The 18,451-nt window shown below is 43.2% G+C and overlaps 1 protein-coding gene across 1 annotated transcript in view; it reads right to left on the bottom strand.

The window, feature by feature from the left end:
- CACNB2 (calcium voltage-gated channel auxiliary subunit beta 2) overlaps nt 1-18,451 on the bottom strand; it is a 250,913-nt gene that overhangs the window by 111,277 nt on the left and 121,185 nt on the right. The window contains 1 exon segment of the mRNA XM_029953130.1: nt 9,845-9,964. Coding sequence (XP_029808990.1) covers nt 9,845-9,964 — 120 coding nt within the window.

The raw sequence follows: 18,451 nt of genomic DNA, 5'->3' as shown, positions 1-18,451 counted from the left end.
AATAAAAACATTAAAAAAAAAAAACTCATGGTCAAGATGAAGCTCTGTATTCAAAGTAAAACACACACGGGAGTCCCAGCATGTCTGATGAATGGAATGGGCTGCTTTGGCTGAATCCCGAAGGAATTCACAGAACACACCCAGGAGCAACACCCCTTTGCCTCTGCCACACGGCTCCTGAGGAACTCTTCAGTGTGAAAAGCAATAAAAGCCAGAAGGTCAAGGTTTAAGGATGTGGCTGGACGAACTTCCATACTTCAGTGGAGGGAACAAAGAAGTGGCAGCAAGAGAGGCTGAAAAGGACCAGAGAGGTCACAGAAATAGGCTTGTGTCGTAGCCAAAACCCGCGAGACGAAGGGCATATGGTAGAGAGAAGAAACCAGGGGAGGCTGGCAGGGGAGTCCAGAGAACACGGAAGAAAACGTCACTGGCTTGATTAGAAAGTCCCAGGAGATTTTCAGTCACTATGAGTAGAGACAAGAGACAGAAAGGCGTTGCAAAGAGGTAAGGAAGAAGGAAAAGAAATGAAAAGGGGGAGGAAAGCTGGTGTAATTAAGGTTGGCACTAACAGGAAGGGAAAGATGGAATGTGAGGGGAGACAGTTGTTTATTTTATTATTTTTTTTGAGAGAGAGAGAGGGCACAAGTGAGCAAGGGGCAGAGAAAGAGAGAGGGAGGGAGAGAGAAAGAAAAGTGGGGCTCACCTGAATCGCGGCTCGTGCTTCCCCCATGTGGGCCTCAAACTCATGAACTGGGAGTTTGTGACCTGAGCTGAAGTCAGATGCTTGATGACTGAGGCACCCAGGGGCCAGACGGTTGGTTGTTTATTTTGAAAGGTATGGAGAGGGGGCGCCTGAGTGGCTTGGTTTCTTCCGACTCTTGGTTTCAGCTCAGGTCATGATCTCACGGTGGGGAGACGGAGGCCAGCCTTGGGCTCTGTGATGACCATGGGCCTGCCTTGGGATATGCTGTCTCCCTCCCTCTCTGCCCTTCCACCTCTCCTGCACAAGTGCTCTCCGTCTTCTCTCGAGATAAACACGAAAAAAAATTAAGAAAAAAAAGGTATGGAGAGATTTCCTTTTCCAAAAAGGGAGGGGAGAAAATAACAGCAGTGGCAGGCTCTTTGCAGAAAATGGCCACCTGAGGGGGCCCCTGGGTGGCTCGGTTGATCAAGCATCCAACTCCTGACCTCACCTACCATACTTCCTAGGTTCGAGCCCTATTGGGCAAGGTGCCTGCTCTCTCCCCGCCCCATCCCTCCCCTGCTCATGTTCTCTCTCCCTCTCTTTCTCAAGATAAATAAATGAACTTAACAAAAAAAGAAGAAAAGAAAATGGCTACAACAATTCACCAGCTGAATCCATGCCCTCGGTAGTTCCCTCGCACATGGACTCCGAGCTTAGCTACGTGGCTGGCTTTCACCCACAGGGCTGCTAGTAAATAGCATTCCAGAAAAGACACGAATGTAACCCACTGGGACTTGTTCTCTCTTGGTGTGCCTGTAACCCTCAAGTGAGCATGAGGCTGAGCCAACCAGCCTGCTGAGGGATGAGAGACCCTCTTAGAAGAGATGGAGAACCCCGCCCCACGGACAGTGGCCAACCTGCAGGCACATGCAGGAGGCCATCCCATCACCTGGTCACCAGCCAACCCGCCAGCTGGCCGGTGATACACAGAAGGGAATGGGACCCAAGTCACAGTGGTGGTGACTTTAAGTGGTGATTTTAAGGTCCTGAGAGCAGGGGTGCCTGGGTGGCTCAGTCAGTGAAGCAGCCAACTTCGGCACAGGTCATGATCTCGTGGTTCGTGGGTTCGAGCCCCACGTCAGGCTCTGTGCCGACAGCTCAGAGCCTGGAGCCTGCTTCCGATTCTTCTCTCTCTCTCTCTCTGCTCCTCCTCAACTCCTGCTCTGTCACTCTCTCTCAAAATTAAATAATAAAACATTTAAAAAATTTAAAGAAATAAGGCACTGGGAACAGTTCATTGCGTGGAGAAGCCAACAGAGTACACGGGAGGAGTATTCTGCTGTAAAAGATCGTCCAGGAACCAACGCTATTCGTACTTCATGATCATAACTGCTCGAAAGTATTTCAAAATGCTCTCAAGACACAGAGTTGCTTTTTCCTTTTGTATGTGTCCAGTCACCTATGATGAGCAGTAATCCTGCAGTAAATGTTGTCATTATTACTACTGTTGTCGCCTACCATTTGAGCGGAGGAGAATTACAACACCAGAGCCATACCCACCCGGTCACACCCACGAGTGTGTGAAGCCTGACATGGAGTCAGGGGCTCACATACACTCTTTGGTTTCTTACAGGTAGAAAAAAAGGCTAACTAAGCTACTGGGTACTGGACAATAAACTAACCCACGTTACTGGAGATTGGACATAGTTAGCCCGTTGACTAGCTTTATTTGGATGGTGATTGCTATCAGCAAAGGAGAGTTGACCGTTTTCCAACTCAAAAATTAAAAGACAGCATTGAAATCAACGATGAGAAGAAAATTTTAGCCTAAAATACTCTCCTAGGAATGTCTACCATATTTGTGTTTTCGAGGAGGAGATCCCTCTGCTGTACTTTCATCAGTTAAACATGGTTTCCCCCCCTCCCCAGGAGTAACTTTCTAGTCTAATTCCTGTCACATGTTCTTTGCATTCTCTCCACCAGTCTACCCCATAGGTTGAAGAATGTATACAATACAGGCAAATGCACAGACTTCTCTCCTACTTCCCATAGAATTTACTCAATCAGACACCTTTTGAAAACCATTTTCGGGGTGCCTGGGTGGCTCAGTTGGTTAAGCGTCTGACTCTTGGTTTTGGCTCGGGTCATGGTCTTGCGGTTTCGTGGGTTTGAGCCCTACATGGGGCTCTGTGCTGGCAGCAGGGATGGAGCTTCCTTGGAATTCTCTCTCCCCTTCTCTCTCTCTGCCCCTTCTCCATTCACATCATCTCTGTCCCTCTCAAAATATTAAACAAACTTTAAAAAAAAGCATGTTTAATATTTTTGAAATTAAAAGGTCATCTTCAGATTGAAGGTGAATAAACATATTCATGTTTCTTCTTTCTTCTGCAAAGGCTAGTTCAGGGAAGACTTCCAATTGGGCCAGATTCTCCCAAGGCCTGAGACATTTATGAACTAAGGCAATATGAGAAACGCTTTCTCTCTTATATAAAGTATGTTTACTGATGAATATGAGGGAATAAAACGTGGTCAAATGAACATATGCTTCTTCCTAAAAATATTTTTTTGAGAAAGTATAAAGCCACAGATAGAACAGAACAGGAAATCAGAGTTGACAAAAATGTAGACTAGAGAAAAGGATGGTGGCAGGGAGGCTGGGCAGTCCCTGGGGCTTCCAGCTCTTGATTTTGGCTCAGGTCATGACCCCAAGGTCCTGGGACAGAACTGGTGCTGGGCTCTGTGCTGAGCATAGCGCCTGCTTAAGAGCGTCCGTCTCCAGTATTCAGTAGTCTCCCTTGATCTGTGTCCCTCACTCTCCCCCGCTCTCTTTCCCCCTTCCTCTCCCCATGGTTCTCTGCCAGGTCTCTCCTGTTAGACCTATGAGTGCAAACATATGGTATCTATCCTTCCCCACCTGACTTATTTCACGTAGCATGACACCCTCGAGGTCCATCCACTTTGCTACAAATGGCCAGATTTCATTCTTTCTCATTGCCATGTAATACTCCATTGTGTGTGTGTATATATATATATACACACACACCATACACACACACCACATCTTCTTGATCCACTCATCAGGTGATGGACATTTAGGCTCTTTCCATGATTTGGCTATTGTTGACAGTGCCTCTATGAACATTGGGGTACATGTGCCCCTATGCATCAGCACTTCTGTATCCCCTGGGTACATCCCTAGCAGGGCTATTGCTGGGTCATATGGGAGTTCCATCAACAGTTTTTTGAGGAGCCTCCACACGGTTAACCATGAACTGAAGAGGGAGGGGGAGGGAGGGAAGGGGTGATGGTCAGGGAGGAGGGGCACTTGTGGGGAGAAGCACTGGGTGTTATATGGAAACCAACTTGACAATAAACTATTAAAATAAATAAATAAACACATGTTAAAAAAAGTGTCTGTCTGTCTCCTTCCCTCCCTCCCTTCCTCTGCCCCTCTCCCCCACTTGCACACATGCTAAAATAAAAAAAAAAAAATGAGTGGGAATTAACAGAGTAGAAACAGTGAGAACGTAACTACCAAGAGGCTGGAGACTCCGGTCTGGGCACACGGACTGTCAAAATGAATGACATGCCCTCCCCTCTTCACCTACACAACACCATCAGCCAAGAAACTTTGCCACTGCACTTAGAGTTTCCAGTGGGCTTTACAATATCTTGCTCTTAATTACATATAGACTGTCAGAAAGCAAATCTTGGAAGCAAATCTCCAGTATGTAAAAATAATACCAAATTGTAAAAGTTTGAAGGACAGTGAGAGACAGAAATATTAAAATAGCATTTGGACTATAGGAGAAAATATGACAGCCATGGTGTAATAACAGCAAACTATAAAACCGGGGAGGAGAAGAAACCTCTTGGGAATTAGACATTTTCAAATATAAAAACCTCAATAGAGGGGTGTGAAGGTAAGTGGCAAAAGACTTTTAAAACCAAACGACTGAGACACAGAGGAAAAAAATCAGAAGAAAGCTCTCATCAAGTATCTGGCAAACTAGAGAACACGAAAACGAAGAATATATAGTGGAAAAGACTATCAAAATAAAAATCAATCACTTTCCAGAACGGAAGTGAATGGTCCTTCACGATGAACATTCATAGGAGAAGCTGGGCATGATAAATGAGAACCACGCCTATACAGAATTTCAAAGTACCAAAGGCAGATCAGTTCTATATACTGCAGAGAATTAAAAAATCAAACTTACACAACCCAAATGACACTGGTGAGCATATCCAATGTGCTGGGAGGCAGAAACAACAAAATAAGATCTTAAAAATTCCCAAAGGAGACTATTCATCATATCTGAATATTATACCTAGCTAAACTATTAATTAAATGTGAAGTTAGACTAAAGACATTTTCACGTTGGCAAGACCTCGAAAAAGTAGACTTTCTCTGGAAGGTTCCATGTTTTCTGGCTGCCAGCGTTCCCTTATGTTGGCCTTCACTTGCACTGCTGGTTAAGCCACTTGCCACTTTCTATTTATAAGCTAAACTCGATGTCCATTGTGTATGGTCTCGTTTTCAGCCACTACCGCCTCCAAGAAGGACTTTCTGTTCCTGCCAGCACGGTGTGCTCTCCCCCGCCCCCTTGCTCGGGATTCCCATACGGTACCTCTACTCTACCTATAATCAGCATGATCTAAGGCCAAGGTTTTTCTCCCTAAATAACCAGTAGAAGCTTCCTGCAGGCTGCCTATTTCTTCTTTGTGGCTCTGGCCCGCAGCCCGTGTCCTCACCAACTGTGCCTAATACAATTTCTTTAATAAGCAGACATTCACTGTTGAGAGAACAGTCGACTTAAAATTTCACATTAATCCATCTACTGAGAATACTGCACTGAACCTGCTTCATCTCTGCTCCAATCCTCCCTAACTCAGAGTACCCACATATACAGCAGAAAGGATCAGCTCTGGGGAGTAAGGGGGATCGAAAAAAAGGGATTCTTCCAATTTTAAAAGATGGTCATGTGACCCAGGAATTTCATTCCCAGATACATACGTACAAGAAATGCTCATGCAAAAACTTGTGCGTGGATGTTCAAAGCAGCATTATTCACAATAGCTAGAAATGGAAACCACCCAGATGTCCATCAATGATAAATGAATAGAATGTGATATACACATACAATGAATAGGATATTAGTGGGCAATACAAAGCAGTGAGGGCCTGACACACCCTAGAGAATGATGGACATTGGGAACATTACCGAGGCACCTGGTGGCTCAGTCAGTTGAGCATCCGACTTAAGCTCTGGTCATGATCTCATGGTTATGAGTTCAGCCCTATGGTGCCCACTTCAGATCCGCTGTCTCCCTGCATCTCTGCCCCTTCCCCATTTGTGAGATCTCAAAAATAAACATAAAAAAAAAAAAAAAGAAAACATCACTAAGTGAAGGTAGCATCACAAAGACCACCTGCTGCAAGATTCCATTTATACGCAATGCTCTGGGCAGTGCTTAGAACACAGGATTTTTTTTAAGGAACAATGAATATCTAAAATCAATTGTAATGATGCTTGCACCCCTCTGTGCATAAACTAAAACCCACGGAATTGTATGCTTTAAATGAGTGAATTACACCTCAATACAGCTGTCTTTTCAAAAAGATCAGCATGAGAATAAATTAAATTCGTGTCCTACTTGTCTTTAAGGCAAAAATCAAAGAGCACCAGCTTAAATAAGGGAAGATTTGCAATGTAGGATAAAAACTGAAAGGGATTAAAGCATGCATGCAGGAGGAAAACCCCAAGCTAAAAAACACAAGGTCGCGTCAGCTGACTTTACTTTGCTTCAAAATTAATACATAATTTGTTCTCTGTAGGGTTTACTATTTTAAGAGAAACCATGACGGAGTACGAGGGAAAAGTACTGACTTTTACTGGAAGCACAGAATGCCTGGTAGAAACTTTTATAGGTCACTTGATTTCAAAAGGCACCGTCTCTGGTTTCAGTACTTTCCAATCACCTTATTTTACAGGAGGCTCTTCAAGGCAATTAAGGATCATGTAGCTTCTGTTTAACGAGGGCCAGGATCTGAAAGTTCTGCTGTTTATTCCAGACACTTGCACAGCCTCGCTGCACGTGATCTGTGGGAGCGGTGAGATACAGCGCCCACTGAGAACGGCTTCCCGTTCGAGAGATGCTGTGATGGTTAGAACAGAAATGTGCAAAACTTTGGATTCTTCCAAAATGGATGTGCAATGTGTTTTTCAACTCTCTAAAATTAAATGATGAGAATTCGTGTATTTTTAAACTTGAAGGCTTCAATTTAAAAAAGGGCCCACAGGGGCGCCTGGGTGGCTAAGTTGATTAAGCATCCGACTCTTGATTTCTTGATTTCGGCCGAGGTCTTGATCTCATGGTTCCTGAGTTTGAGCCTTGGTGTGGGGCTCTTTGCGGACAGTGCAGAGCCAGCTTAGGATTCTCTCCCTCTCTCTCTCTCTCTCTCTCTGCTCCTCCCATGCTCGTGTGTACCTGCATGTGCACTCTCTCTCAAAATAAACTTGAAAATTAAATAAATCCATGGCATGCCTGGGTGGCTCAGTCGGCTGGGCGTCCGACTTCCACTCAGGTCATGAGTTCAAGCCCCATGTCAGGCTCTGTGCTGACAGCTCAGAGCCTGAAGCCTGCTTCAGGATTGTCTGTCTGTCCTTCCCCCACTCATGCTCTGTCTCTCTCTCTCCTTCAAGGAGAAATAAACATAAAAAACATTAAATAAATACATAAAAGATAAATTTAAAGGGGCCCACAAAGTTGTACTCACATAAAGAAAGACACGGTGGAGGGAATAGATAAACATAAGCTCATGAATAAGCCAACTTCAATCCCTCTTCCAGGGTCTTGGAATGAAAAACCAGACCTCCCAGACCTTGATTTTCACCTAAGATACACTTAAATCCTAGTTCTTGCATGTTCTTTCAGAACATACTCCTGTTCTCACTCATCCTACGGTCTCAGTCATTTGACTACATCAACGGTTCAAGATATTGACTGAATTGTAAGGAAGAAAAATGGATGCAAATCAACCATTTTCATTAAACACAGGAAAGAGTCTTTCAAATGTTTTGCCTTTGTTTTAAATTCCCTTGATTTTCCTCTCACCTTCTAAGTTAATGGTAACAATAAGCTTTTCAGTCGGTAGGACACGTAACTTGAACCTGATTCCATCCGGGGTCAGTATTTTGCTCTACACCAGTTAAAAGATATTTAAAAGTTCTACGCAGCGGTGTCACTTAATGGAGGACTTTCGACACATATTCACGGACCAAAACACCCATGCAGATAACTAAAGACCCTAAAAACCAAACCTACAAGACACTGGGTTATATGATGATGCGATACGGAACTTTTGGAAAACGGTTTCATTTTGGTATGTGACAGATCCCATGAATAAATTAGTGCAAATACAACACTCTTATTTCTGGAACACAAACTGTTATTCCCCCCCCCCGACTTTTCTTTGTACCCTGGTGCAAAATATAGAATGAGGAATTCAGATTCTCAAACTCAACATGTATTAGCTACACTGCAAACCAATGAACTTTGCTAGTCATGCATTCACTGTTGAATCTTCACATATATTATTGTGTAAGACCATGTCACAAGAGATCTACCTTTTGAACTTTTGAAGCGCAAGGAACAGAACTGGTGACTCTGGGCACAAGGTCGTACCACAGATCTCTGGAATTTATTCATCTTGCCTAACTGTGGCTCTCCATCTGTTGATTAGCAACTTCCAAGTTCCTCATCCTAGCCCATGGCAACTGCCATTCTACTCAGTGCTCCAGGGAGTTTGACTGCTTTAGAAGCCTCACCAAAGTGTTGTCACCCAGGGTGCACCCTTCTGTGACTTGGCTCCGTTGACTTGTCGTCCTGTCCCCCACGTTTATCTGTGCTGTGGCATCGCCATGTTTTAAATGGTGAAGTCTGGTGGGGCAGAGGAGCTGACAGCAAGCCTGACCACACCCTGCTTTATGACCTCCCGGCTCCTGCAGCTTATGGCTGGTCCTGCGGTCTAGCTGGTGTCAGATCTGGCAATGACCTCCCTGCCCGCTGGGGTGTGAACACCATTTTGATACACAGAAAGACTGCTTTTTAAAAGTCAAGGCCTCCTGGCAGTTCCTCTGTCATCTACCATGGCCGCCGTGTGAGAGGCCATGAATATTACATAAGGCCCGTCCATGCATTCAAGCCAGAATCTCCAAGCCACAATTCCCATAGCAACACACAGAGATTTTACTCCTCTCAGAGATGAAGCAGACAGCCAGAGTACCTAATGCCACCCTTGATTTTTTTTTTTAAGATCAACACCGCAATTTTTTGCAAAGCAATATTTAAAAAAACGCAACTGTGTGAAATGTGTTCATTTAAAAGTTACCGAGGATCACACACACCAGGATACCATAAACTTGAACAACGACCTGCGCTTTAGAAATTTCGGCCATTCGAATGATTGCAAGGGAAAAAATGCAAACCATTACCGTGAGTGAAAGGAACCCCCCTCTGGGCCAAACGCTGTCCTTACAGATTTGAGATCCGATTTCCAGTCCCATTTCCACATATACCCACTTTGTTGTAGGACAGAGAACGTGTTCCAAAGGAAGGAACACTTCTAACCAATAAAACCCTTCCTGCTTTCTTTCTGAGAACCAGAATGCAATCCATTTTTTTTTAATATAAGAAAATACTATTACGAAACATTTATGGGGTAACGTTGGGGGAAAAGACCGTTCCAGCCTAAGAAAATACACACACATTACCCTGAAGAAAGTTGTATTTCTGAACAGAGAAATGGTTTCCAGGGTTAATGCAGTGAAATCACTTTGGGATGAGAAAGAAACAGGTTTTCCTCTTGGTAGATTTGGGAATGCTTTCTGAGTGTCTCAATGAACTATCCACCCACAGAAACAACTCGCTCCAATTATAAATCAACAGAAAAGCCCAGACCACTCTCCTATTTGACATTACCTTTTTCTATCCTGGAAATCAAACACACCCCATTTCTGGTAGTTGTTGACAATCAGACAGTGAAATACCGTAAAAGACCGACCGGAGGCTTTGAAAGAAAGTTCCACAGGTGGCCCATCCCAGACCCTGCACAAGTGGCTGAGAAAGAGCGTGGAAGGGAAAAAGGGTTTTTACCTTTGCTTTTTCCAACTGTGCCTGGGCCTGCCGCTCTGCTTCTCTGCGCACTGCCTCCCGATCTTCCTCCAAAGAAACATCTGAGTCGGACGGACGGCTGGTGTAGGAGTCTGCCGAACCCTTCAGAGAAAAATTTGCATTTTAAAATAGATTCCATCTATGATGTTTGCATTGGAAAAGTCTCATTGACACAGCAGTTAGCTTCCTAGATTAGGCTATACATTCCTGAAAAGAGGAGAAAAGAATCCATTTTGTGGCAAGCCATCGAGAAAAAGCCTGCTCTCTGGTTTGCAGACCGCTCCCCCGGCGGCGAGCTGTGCCTACCAAGGGACCATTCCTTCCTAAGTCTTATATTGCTAGGACTATCCTTTCTGGAAGCCAGAGCGAGTCCCTTTATAATAAAACCAGCTCCGTGGTGCAGTGCCCGGCTGAAGGGCATAGAGGGGTTTCAAGGATGGCTTCAAGAACATTCTACACACTAATGCAAGTATTTACAACTAACAAGAAGATACGTCTAATAATAATTTAAAAAACACATAAAAGAAACTCCTAAAGATTTATAAACTTGAATTCTCCAAAAGGTCACCCTGCCGGGAAATGCCTCCCGTGGTAACCTTAAGCATCTTTTTGTACCTTTCCATTCACCTGATCCCTTCACTGACAAAACCGTCAGGTAACACCAGTCGGCTTCACCCAATCTTTAAGCAACACATTTTTCAATTGCTTTAAATAGACATTTAATAAAAGCTGCCTCAAGAAAACACCTGCCCGGTCTCTGGCAATAAATCACAGCACAGGCACAGGAGCTGGGAAAATTATGGGACTCTCCCTCGCTCCCCGTCTTGCAATCAGGATCATATTACTAAATCACAGGAGCCCCTGCGAGCACTCCCTGTAACAACAGCAGAAGCAAAGACAATACAGAGTCTCCCCCGGACGCAAGCCCTTGAGCTTACACAGATATCCGAATTCTTCAGCCTTCCTCCCTTGGCTCTTTTCAGAAGCCTGATCCAGGTGGCCTTCATGAGCCAGACAGCGCCTTCCTCATCCGCAGCTGCAGCCCCGGGCACAGATCCTCAGTGCGCGCCGAGCCCTGGAGAGCTCCAGCTCCTTCCCTATCCATGCTCCGGGCAAGCCCCTCTTCTCCGTCCCTGCCAGCCTCCGGGGGCTCTCACTCCCTACCCTGGAGGACTCCCATCCAAGAAGATTCTTATTTTCCCATTCCAGGGGGAGAAAACAAACACTCGAACGCCTTATGTTGCTTTAAAAATAAAGAACACTTCAAGTGCATTCAAAGACAGACATCAACTCGTTCTAAACTTAATGCATCTTATTACTCTAAATATTCTCCTCTTTGCTCTTGGATTGTTACAGGAAATTAGTTGTAAGAGAACCTTTTTTAAAAAAAAAAAACCCAGGGCAAAACGTATGCAGTGACATTTGCAAGTGCAAAGTTCAAGCCTTATCTTCAGAGATCTGGAGGGGGAGGGCGGAGGACGCACTCACTGCACTGGGCATGCTCCATATGTAGCCTTTTTACGCAGATGCCTACATCACACTGTTAGTCTATGTCAAATTGCCATTTTGCATCTGAAGTGTAAACAGCTGGAAAGGGCTTTTCGGTTCTATAGTAACAGGCACATGGTATGTTTGTCATGTTTCTGCTTCAGTTGAAACAGTCTCTCAGACAAAGCATGCAATCTTTTCATTGCCCTGCTACAGAAAGTATCTCCTATGCCAAAAGACCATTCAGAGATAAGCAATATTATCCATCCATTAGTGGGCAGCAGAAAGCAGTGAATGATGCTCATCAATCATCACCCCAAACTCCCCTTGATTGCTTGTGACTTCCTAAACAAGACACAGGAGCCAGAGCTCCCCGTTTAATTAGGACATGAAAGTAATCACAGCTCTAAGCAATGAGTTTAACTGAGCTCAAAATGACTTTGAACTGCTTCTCCCACTGAGAAACTACCGTTTGAATAAAGTCCCGAGAATAAACAACAGTATGGACTGTCAGAACAATAATTATGAAGAAATTGCAAAGCTCGGTTGATTTATTTGCTCGAGTTAAGATTTACGGGATAATTTAGTCCAAACTCTTTATAAATAAGGTGATTGAAGCGTGAGAAGAAACGATACTTATTAGTTTTCTCTACCAATGAGATTATATTTTAAAGGGGTATGAAGAAATGCACACTTCCGATGTCTTAGTAAACATAAAATTCTATCACTGCATTCCAAGCTACACTTTTGTTTGTGTGGTGGGGAGGGGATTATTTTGTAAAGTATCAGGCAAATGAAAGGCAGGTGGTTTTATTTTTAATTTTTATGAAGTTTTTAAATGTTTATTTAAGAGAGAGCGAGAGAAAGAGAGACAGTGTGAGGAAGGAGTGGCAGAGAGAGGGAGACGCAGAATCTGAAGCAGGCTCCAGGCTTTGAGCTGTCAGCACAGAGCCTAACACGGGCTCAAAACTCCCAAACTTTGAGATAATGCCCTGGACTGAAGTTAGACCCTTAAAGGGACGGAATCACCCAGGTGCCCCAAGACAGGTGGTTTTAAAATCTTTGTTACTTTTTCTCTCCTCCTTCATTTCATCTCTTCCTCCCTTTTCATTTGTGGGCTAAACCCAATCTTCATGACTTAAATGCTAGAAAATACAGAAAGAGGCTTTAAAATAAGTTACAGATTGAATGTACCTAATTGTGTTATCTATAAATCAATAAACAGATTCTATTCTTATGAAGTGAATGTAAAATGCATGGAAGATACAAAATGCATTGCAATTTTTTATTCCAGTGAAATCCACAAGGGAGATAGAAATGTTTCTTCAACCACACACATGCTAGGTGATTCCTAATTTTCCCAGAGGGTTTCTTGTGGGGAAAGCAGCGCAGTAGAAAATTACCTGGAAGCACAGCTTTATCCCACAAAGGGCTTCCAGTTCCATTGTCACAAATGCTAGCACTTTAAACCCAATCATCCTGCAGAAGGTTCTTTTCACACCTCAGTGAAGATACAAAGTTTCTGTCATTAAGAACCCCCATAAGGAGAGAAAGAGCATCACACGCACATAACTGTGCGCTATCCTGTTCCCTTTTGAACAAAATATGATTTAAAAAGTCCTTCGCTGGGGCGCCTGGGTGGCTCAGTCGGTTGAGCATCCAACTTCGGCACAGGTCATGATCTCCTTGTCCGTGGGTTTGAGCCCTGCATCGGGCTCTTCACTGACCGCTCAGAACCTGGAATCTTCAGATTCTGTGTATGTCTCTCTCTCTCTGCCTCTTCCCTGCTTGTGCTCTGTCTCTCTCTCTCCCTCTCTCTCAAAAATAAATAAACATTATTTAAAAATAAAAGATAAATAAAAAGTCCTTCGCTGATAACTAGATGTAGCTTTTAACTGCATAGTCACGTTGAGACCACTTTCCAGGGTTAAATAATTAAGCAGTTAAAAAAACCCTACAGTACAGTGACTTTGGCAATGAGCTTCTGGATACCTGCAGTAATATGTTAACTCTTGACTATTTTACACTATGAGATGTGACTCTCAAATGATGTTTAGTGAGGCTGATAGGAGGCACCATACTATCATTCCTTGTAACTGTAATAGTAATAGAAAAATGGCAACAAAATATCTTCATTATGGGAGTTACATGTACCCATTGCAGAGAGACCCAAATAATGGACACTTTTAAATTCTCCCACCCAAAGATAACCACTCTGAAATAGTCCCATGTTTTAGCCTCCAAGAGTTCTTGCATCTTTGAAAGTCACCCTCCCCACATGCACATTACAATTAATCTCCTTCCCTCTAGGAGTGTGGATTTATGCAGTTAGAAATAATAGATCTAATTAAGCTTTTGTCTTTGGTACCATATGGACTTTCTGGGTCATTCTGCCTCAAGTAGCCTTCAGTTAGGAACAGCTGGCTGTCATTTCCATAATTCCAGAATAAGTTCATGACAACACGTACCCTTGATCTCCTGGGTTGCTATAATGTGATGAGCTGGTCTTTTGTAGTTTTGTCCTTGCTGGTAGGTGTATCACATGTTCAGCTACAAATATTTCCTTTCCTGCACCTTAATATTCTCATTCCTCACTGTACGGGTCCGAAATGTAACTTGTAACCTAATGTCTGCCGACACTCATGTAGGACCGTTTACTTTTATCCTCAGAACTCTGACTCCAGATACATGTGCTTTGCTTATAGGAAATTTAGTTAATTGGATTAACTCATTCTGAGTTTGTTTGTTTTTTTAAGGTTCGTTTTATTTATTTTGAGCGAGACATAGAGCACAAGCAAGGGAGAAGCAGAGATAGAGGGTGAGAGAATCCCAAGCAGATTCCATACTGTTAGGGCAGACCTGATGCGGGGCTCGAACTCACGAACCATGAGATCATGATCTGAGCCCAAAATCAGTCACTTAACTGACTGAGCCACCGAAGCCCCCAAATTAACTCATTCTTTTTATCTATTCTTCAGTTTTTGTTTCTTTTCCCCAATTTATGCTGAATATTTGCACAAAAATCATACTTTTTTTGTATTTATTAAGTTTGCTTATTTGATGCGGTACTCTACTGTTTCAATCATATATGTTGTCAGCATCATTTTCTCTTGAGCATTCTTGTATTTTCTCTTCTAAAGCCAAAAACGTAAGAGTCATAAGCCTATTCAGGAATGCCATCTGTGATCCTAAAGTGACCATCTATTTCCATAGGGAATCCTCATATGCAGACTGAGCAATGCTCTTGGACAAAGTCAGTTTCTCACAGGATCCCACAGTTACCCTGATTCCATCCAAAACCATCAAGACTTCAAATGACCCTCTTCCTGCTAAGCCAATGGCAAGTCTGAATTCAACTGCTTCCTCCTGACCTGCCCTGGGATAGACAGACATTCAACCGCCATATTCTTCAGGCCCACACTTTTAGAAAAAAAACTGAAATGGGATGGACTTCTGAAGCCAAAGACCAAAGGGAAAGAGTTCAGTCTTATATTTTCTATTTGCACTAGCTGGCAGAGAGAATTCTTTCATTTCTCATGTTGTTGCCTCTTTCCAAAGTTCAGGAGAATTACCTTTCTTGTTCTTCGAAGAGATCTGGATCTCTAAGAAAATGAATTGCTAACCCCTGCATTACTGGTTCCTTCAGAAATAAAACTCATATACTATTAATAATGACAATTTCCTGCCTCCAGAAACTGAAAAATGATACAGACTAATGATAAAGCACATTTCCATGAACACTGTATACTTTAGTTTGCAAATGCCATGGAATTACTATTCATATCCATTAAATCAATGAACATCTCAAAAGTGACTGGCCTGCCATTTGGCTTACTGTGAAAATATTATCTGAGGTGATGGTAATAAATCCATGCAAGTTCATCCCTGTGTGGTCACACGTAGGATTATGTAAAAATTAAAATGTTAGCTTCAATCTTCTCAAGAGCACAGGGAAATTTAGCAACTTTGTAGCACTAGCATACATACTGATGAAAAAAACTACATTTTACCAAAACCAAAAACCAAAATCAACCACATGCATTTATTGAGTACTTACTACTTTGCAAGTCTGCCTGCTCTAAGTTAGATGATGAAAATATAACTGTGAAAAAGACAAAAGCTTCGTGTCCATCATGGAACCCAATAAACTAGTTGAAGGAGACCAATTTTTTTTTAACATTTTTCAATGTTTATTTATTTTTGAGAGAGAGAGAGACAGAGTGTGAGCAGGGAGGGGCAGGAGAGAGAGGGAGACACAGAATCCAAAGCAGGCTGTCAGCTGTCGGCACGGGGCCCAACTCGGGGCTTGAACCCACTAACGGTGAGATCATGACCTGAGCCAAAGTCAGACGCTTCACTGACTGAGCCACCCAGTGCCCTATGAAGAAGCTATTTAGTTAGGGTGAGATGTGATTTGAGCTGAAATATCCCAAAGGAGAAAGAAAAACTAAGTTAGCTTTGGGATGTGTTGAGACAAGTGATATCCAGGAAGAGGGAACAGCATCTGCTAAGGACTGAGGACAAGGCGTCCTCAGCAGTTTGAGGAACTGAAGAGAGTATTTATGTCAGCCTCTCCCCCGCTCCCCCTGCCCCCTTCCTCACGCTGCAGGCAGACACACACTCAAGCATACCCGGAATATGAGTTTTAAGCATGCTTTTCATTTATGCGACATCACCTCACAGAAACGGTCCTTATTCCTGCCTGAATTTCTTAAGCAGAAGTGGCATTTAAGCTGTCGGTAAATTCTACATTATTGGGAAAGTCATGCCTCCTGAGATGTAAACACAGTTCTCTGATTTTCTTCCCTCTAAATCCAGCACTATCTCTTAAGAGCAGAAGTCTGTCTCTATTTGAGATCGTTGGACATTGTGTTAATAATTATGGCAATCAATTTATTAAGATTAGCTACCACCTATATGAGTGATAATACCTGCTAATTTTTCATGAATACTTAACTCTGTGTTTGACGGTGGGCTGATTCACCAGCATCACATCATTTAATACTTCATCTCTGTCTCTGTCTTCAGTGATGCAAAGTGAAGTTTGTAACCTGACTGAGGTGTCAAAGCTCATAATTAACAGAGGTGGGAGGCAGCTTTTGAAGTGAATTCAAAACTGAACTCAAGTTCCAGGCATGCGTCAGTTCATAAAAATAAAATCCAAACAAATCCCTACCTACAACTAATGTTTATTTTCATTGAAAACGTATCTTTGGAGCACCTGGGTGGCTCAGTTGGTTGGGCCCCCAACTTCGGCTCAGGTCATGATCTCACATTCGTGGGTTAGAGCCCTGCGTAGGGCTCTGTGCTGACAGCTCAGAGCCTGGAGCCTGCTTCAGATTCTGTGTCTCCCTCTCTCTCTGCCCCTCCCCCTCTCATGTTCTGTCTCTCTCTGCACCAAAAATAAATTTAAGAAAACATTAAAAAAATTTTTAAAAAAAGAAGAAAACGTATCTTTTTCTGCCCGCCAGGTACATGGACAGCCATTTCCAATGGTCATAAAATGCCAAGATGTCTTCCAAGATGTCTTAGTTCTATTTTTGCTAAGCCTAGTGCACTCTCTCTCTCTCCCCGCCCCTCTCTCTCTCACACACACACACACTCCACATATACATCTTCAGAGAACCTCAAATTTTATCTTCCCAAAAGACACAATGAAGGTCCAATGAAACAGATAATTACTCATTCATCAACGTAATGATATTTTGTGCAAAGAAAGATTCAAAGGTTGGCTGCTACCCTCACATTTTCCTCCTCTTCAGAGTATCTCAAAATTGTAAAGCCTTCTTTTCACTACTTATCGACACTGCAAAGTGGGTAAGTAGAAGAGGAAAACAATGGAAGTTGAGACACCAGCCAGTTCTCTCTTCGCCCTGAAAAGGAACACAACTTTGGCAAGCTGGCCTTCGGTAGCCCCGCTGACAGTGAATCTTGCCTGAAGTTGGCTGGAATCCAAGCATCTCCTCTGTTCAGTGGGAACAGATGCCAGTTTTCAGCTCTGAAGCTGAAGTTATGAAACTACAAACCAGGGGCGCCTGGGTGGCTCAGTCGGTTAAGCGTCCAACTTCGGCTCATAGTTTGTGGGTTTGAGCCCCACGTTGGGCTCTGTGCTGACAGCTAGCTCAGAGCCTGGAGCCTGCTTCAGATTCTGCGTCTCCCCCTGTCTCTGCCCCTCCCCCATTCACTCTGTCTCTCTCTCTCTCAAAAATGAATAAAAGGTTTTAAAAAAGAGTAATACATTAAAACACTGTTACCACCAAATTATTCTGTAAAGGAAGGCTATGACAGTTGTTTATATTTGTAGAAGAAACCCTGTCCAAAATTTGACATTAATAAAAAGAACCATTTCGAAAAAGTTAAAATTAGATGGCCAATTTTAATGGTATTTTGAGTTTGGGATTCTAGACATATGATAAATAATTTCCCTTCATACTTATAACACTGTGTGTGGGTGGGTGCTGAGGTGGTTTTTAAAAAATTTTTAATGTTTTTTTATTTTTATTTTTGAGAGATAGAGACAGTGCAGGCAGGGGAGACAGAGACTCCAAAGACAGGCTCCAGGCTCTGAGTTGTTAGCACAGGGTCTCACACGGGGCTTGAACCCACGAACTGTGAGATCATGACCTGAGCCAAAGTCAGACGCTCAACCGACTGAGCCACCCAGGTGCCCCAACTGAGGGAGTTTTTTAGGCCTTTAATATCAATTTACTGATGGTGATAGAGGACAAAAATCTTTCACACTATATAATTTCTTATCCAAAACTCTACCTTTCAGTCATGAAAATGGAAATGAGTAGGCAAGAAACAGAAAAATTGTGGCCTGGGAAAGTTGGTCTTTCTTAAAATATTGCAGGAAAAGATAAATGAGGGAAAAGGAGTGAATAAGTCACACATGGGACATTTTTGTTTCAGGAAGTCACAGCAGGTAGAGATACCATCAGAAACTCTGCGCACACCACTACCTTTAGTCTCTCCCCTGAATCATGCCAGCCAGCACACACCGGTGCTACATGACTCCCTTCTGTCCAAGAAAACCTTCCCTTGACTCCAGGTTCTCTGCCAGCCCCATCCCATTTCTTGGCTCCCCTCTGTGGAAATAGA

The sequence above is a fragment of the Suricata suricatta genome, chromosome 10 (genome assembly GCF_006229205.1).
Source record: "Suricata suricatta isolate VVHF042 chromosome 10, meerkat_22Aug2017_6uvM2_HiC, whole genome shotgun sequence".
Lineage (NCBI taxonomy): Eukaryota > Metazoa > Chordata > Mammalia > Carnivora > Herpestidae > Suricata > Suricata suricatta.
Note: the sequence above shows the minus strand (reverse complement) of the source record. Positions and strands in the feature narration are given on the sequence as shown.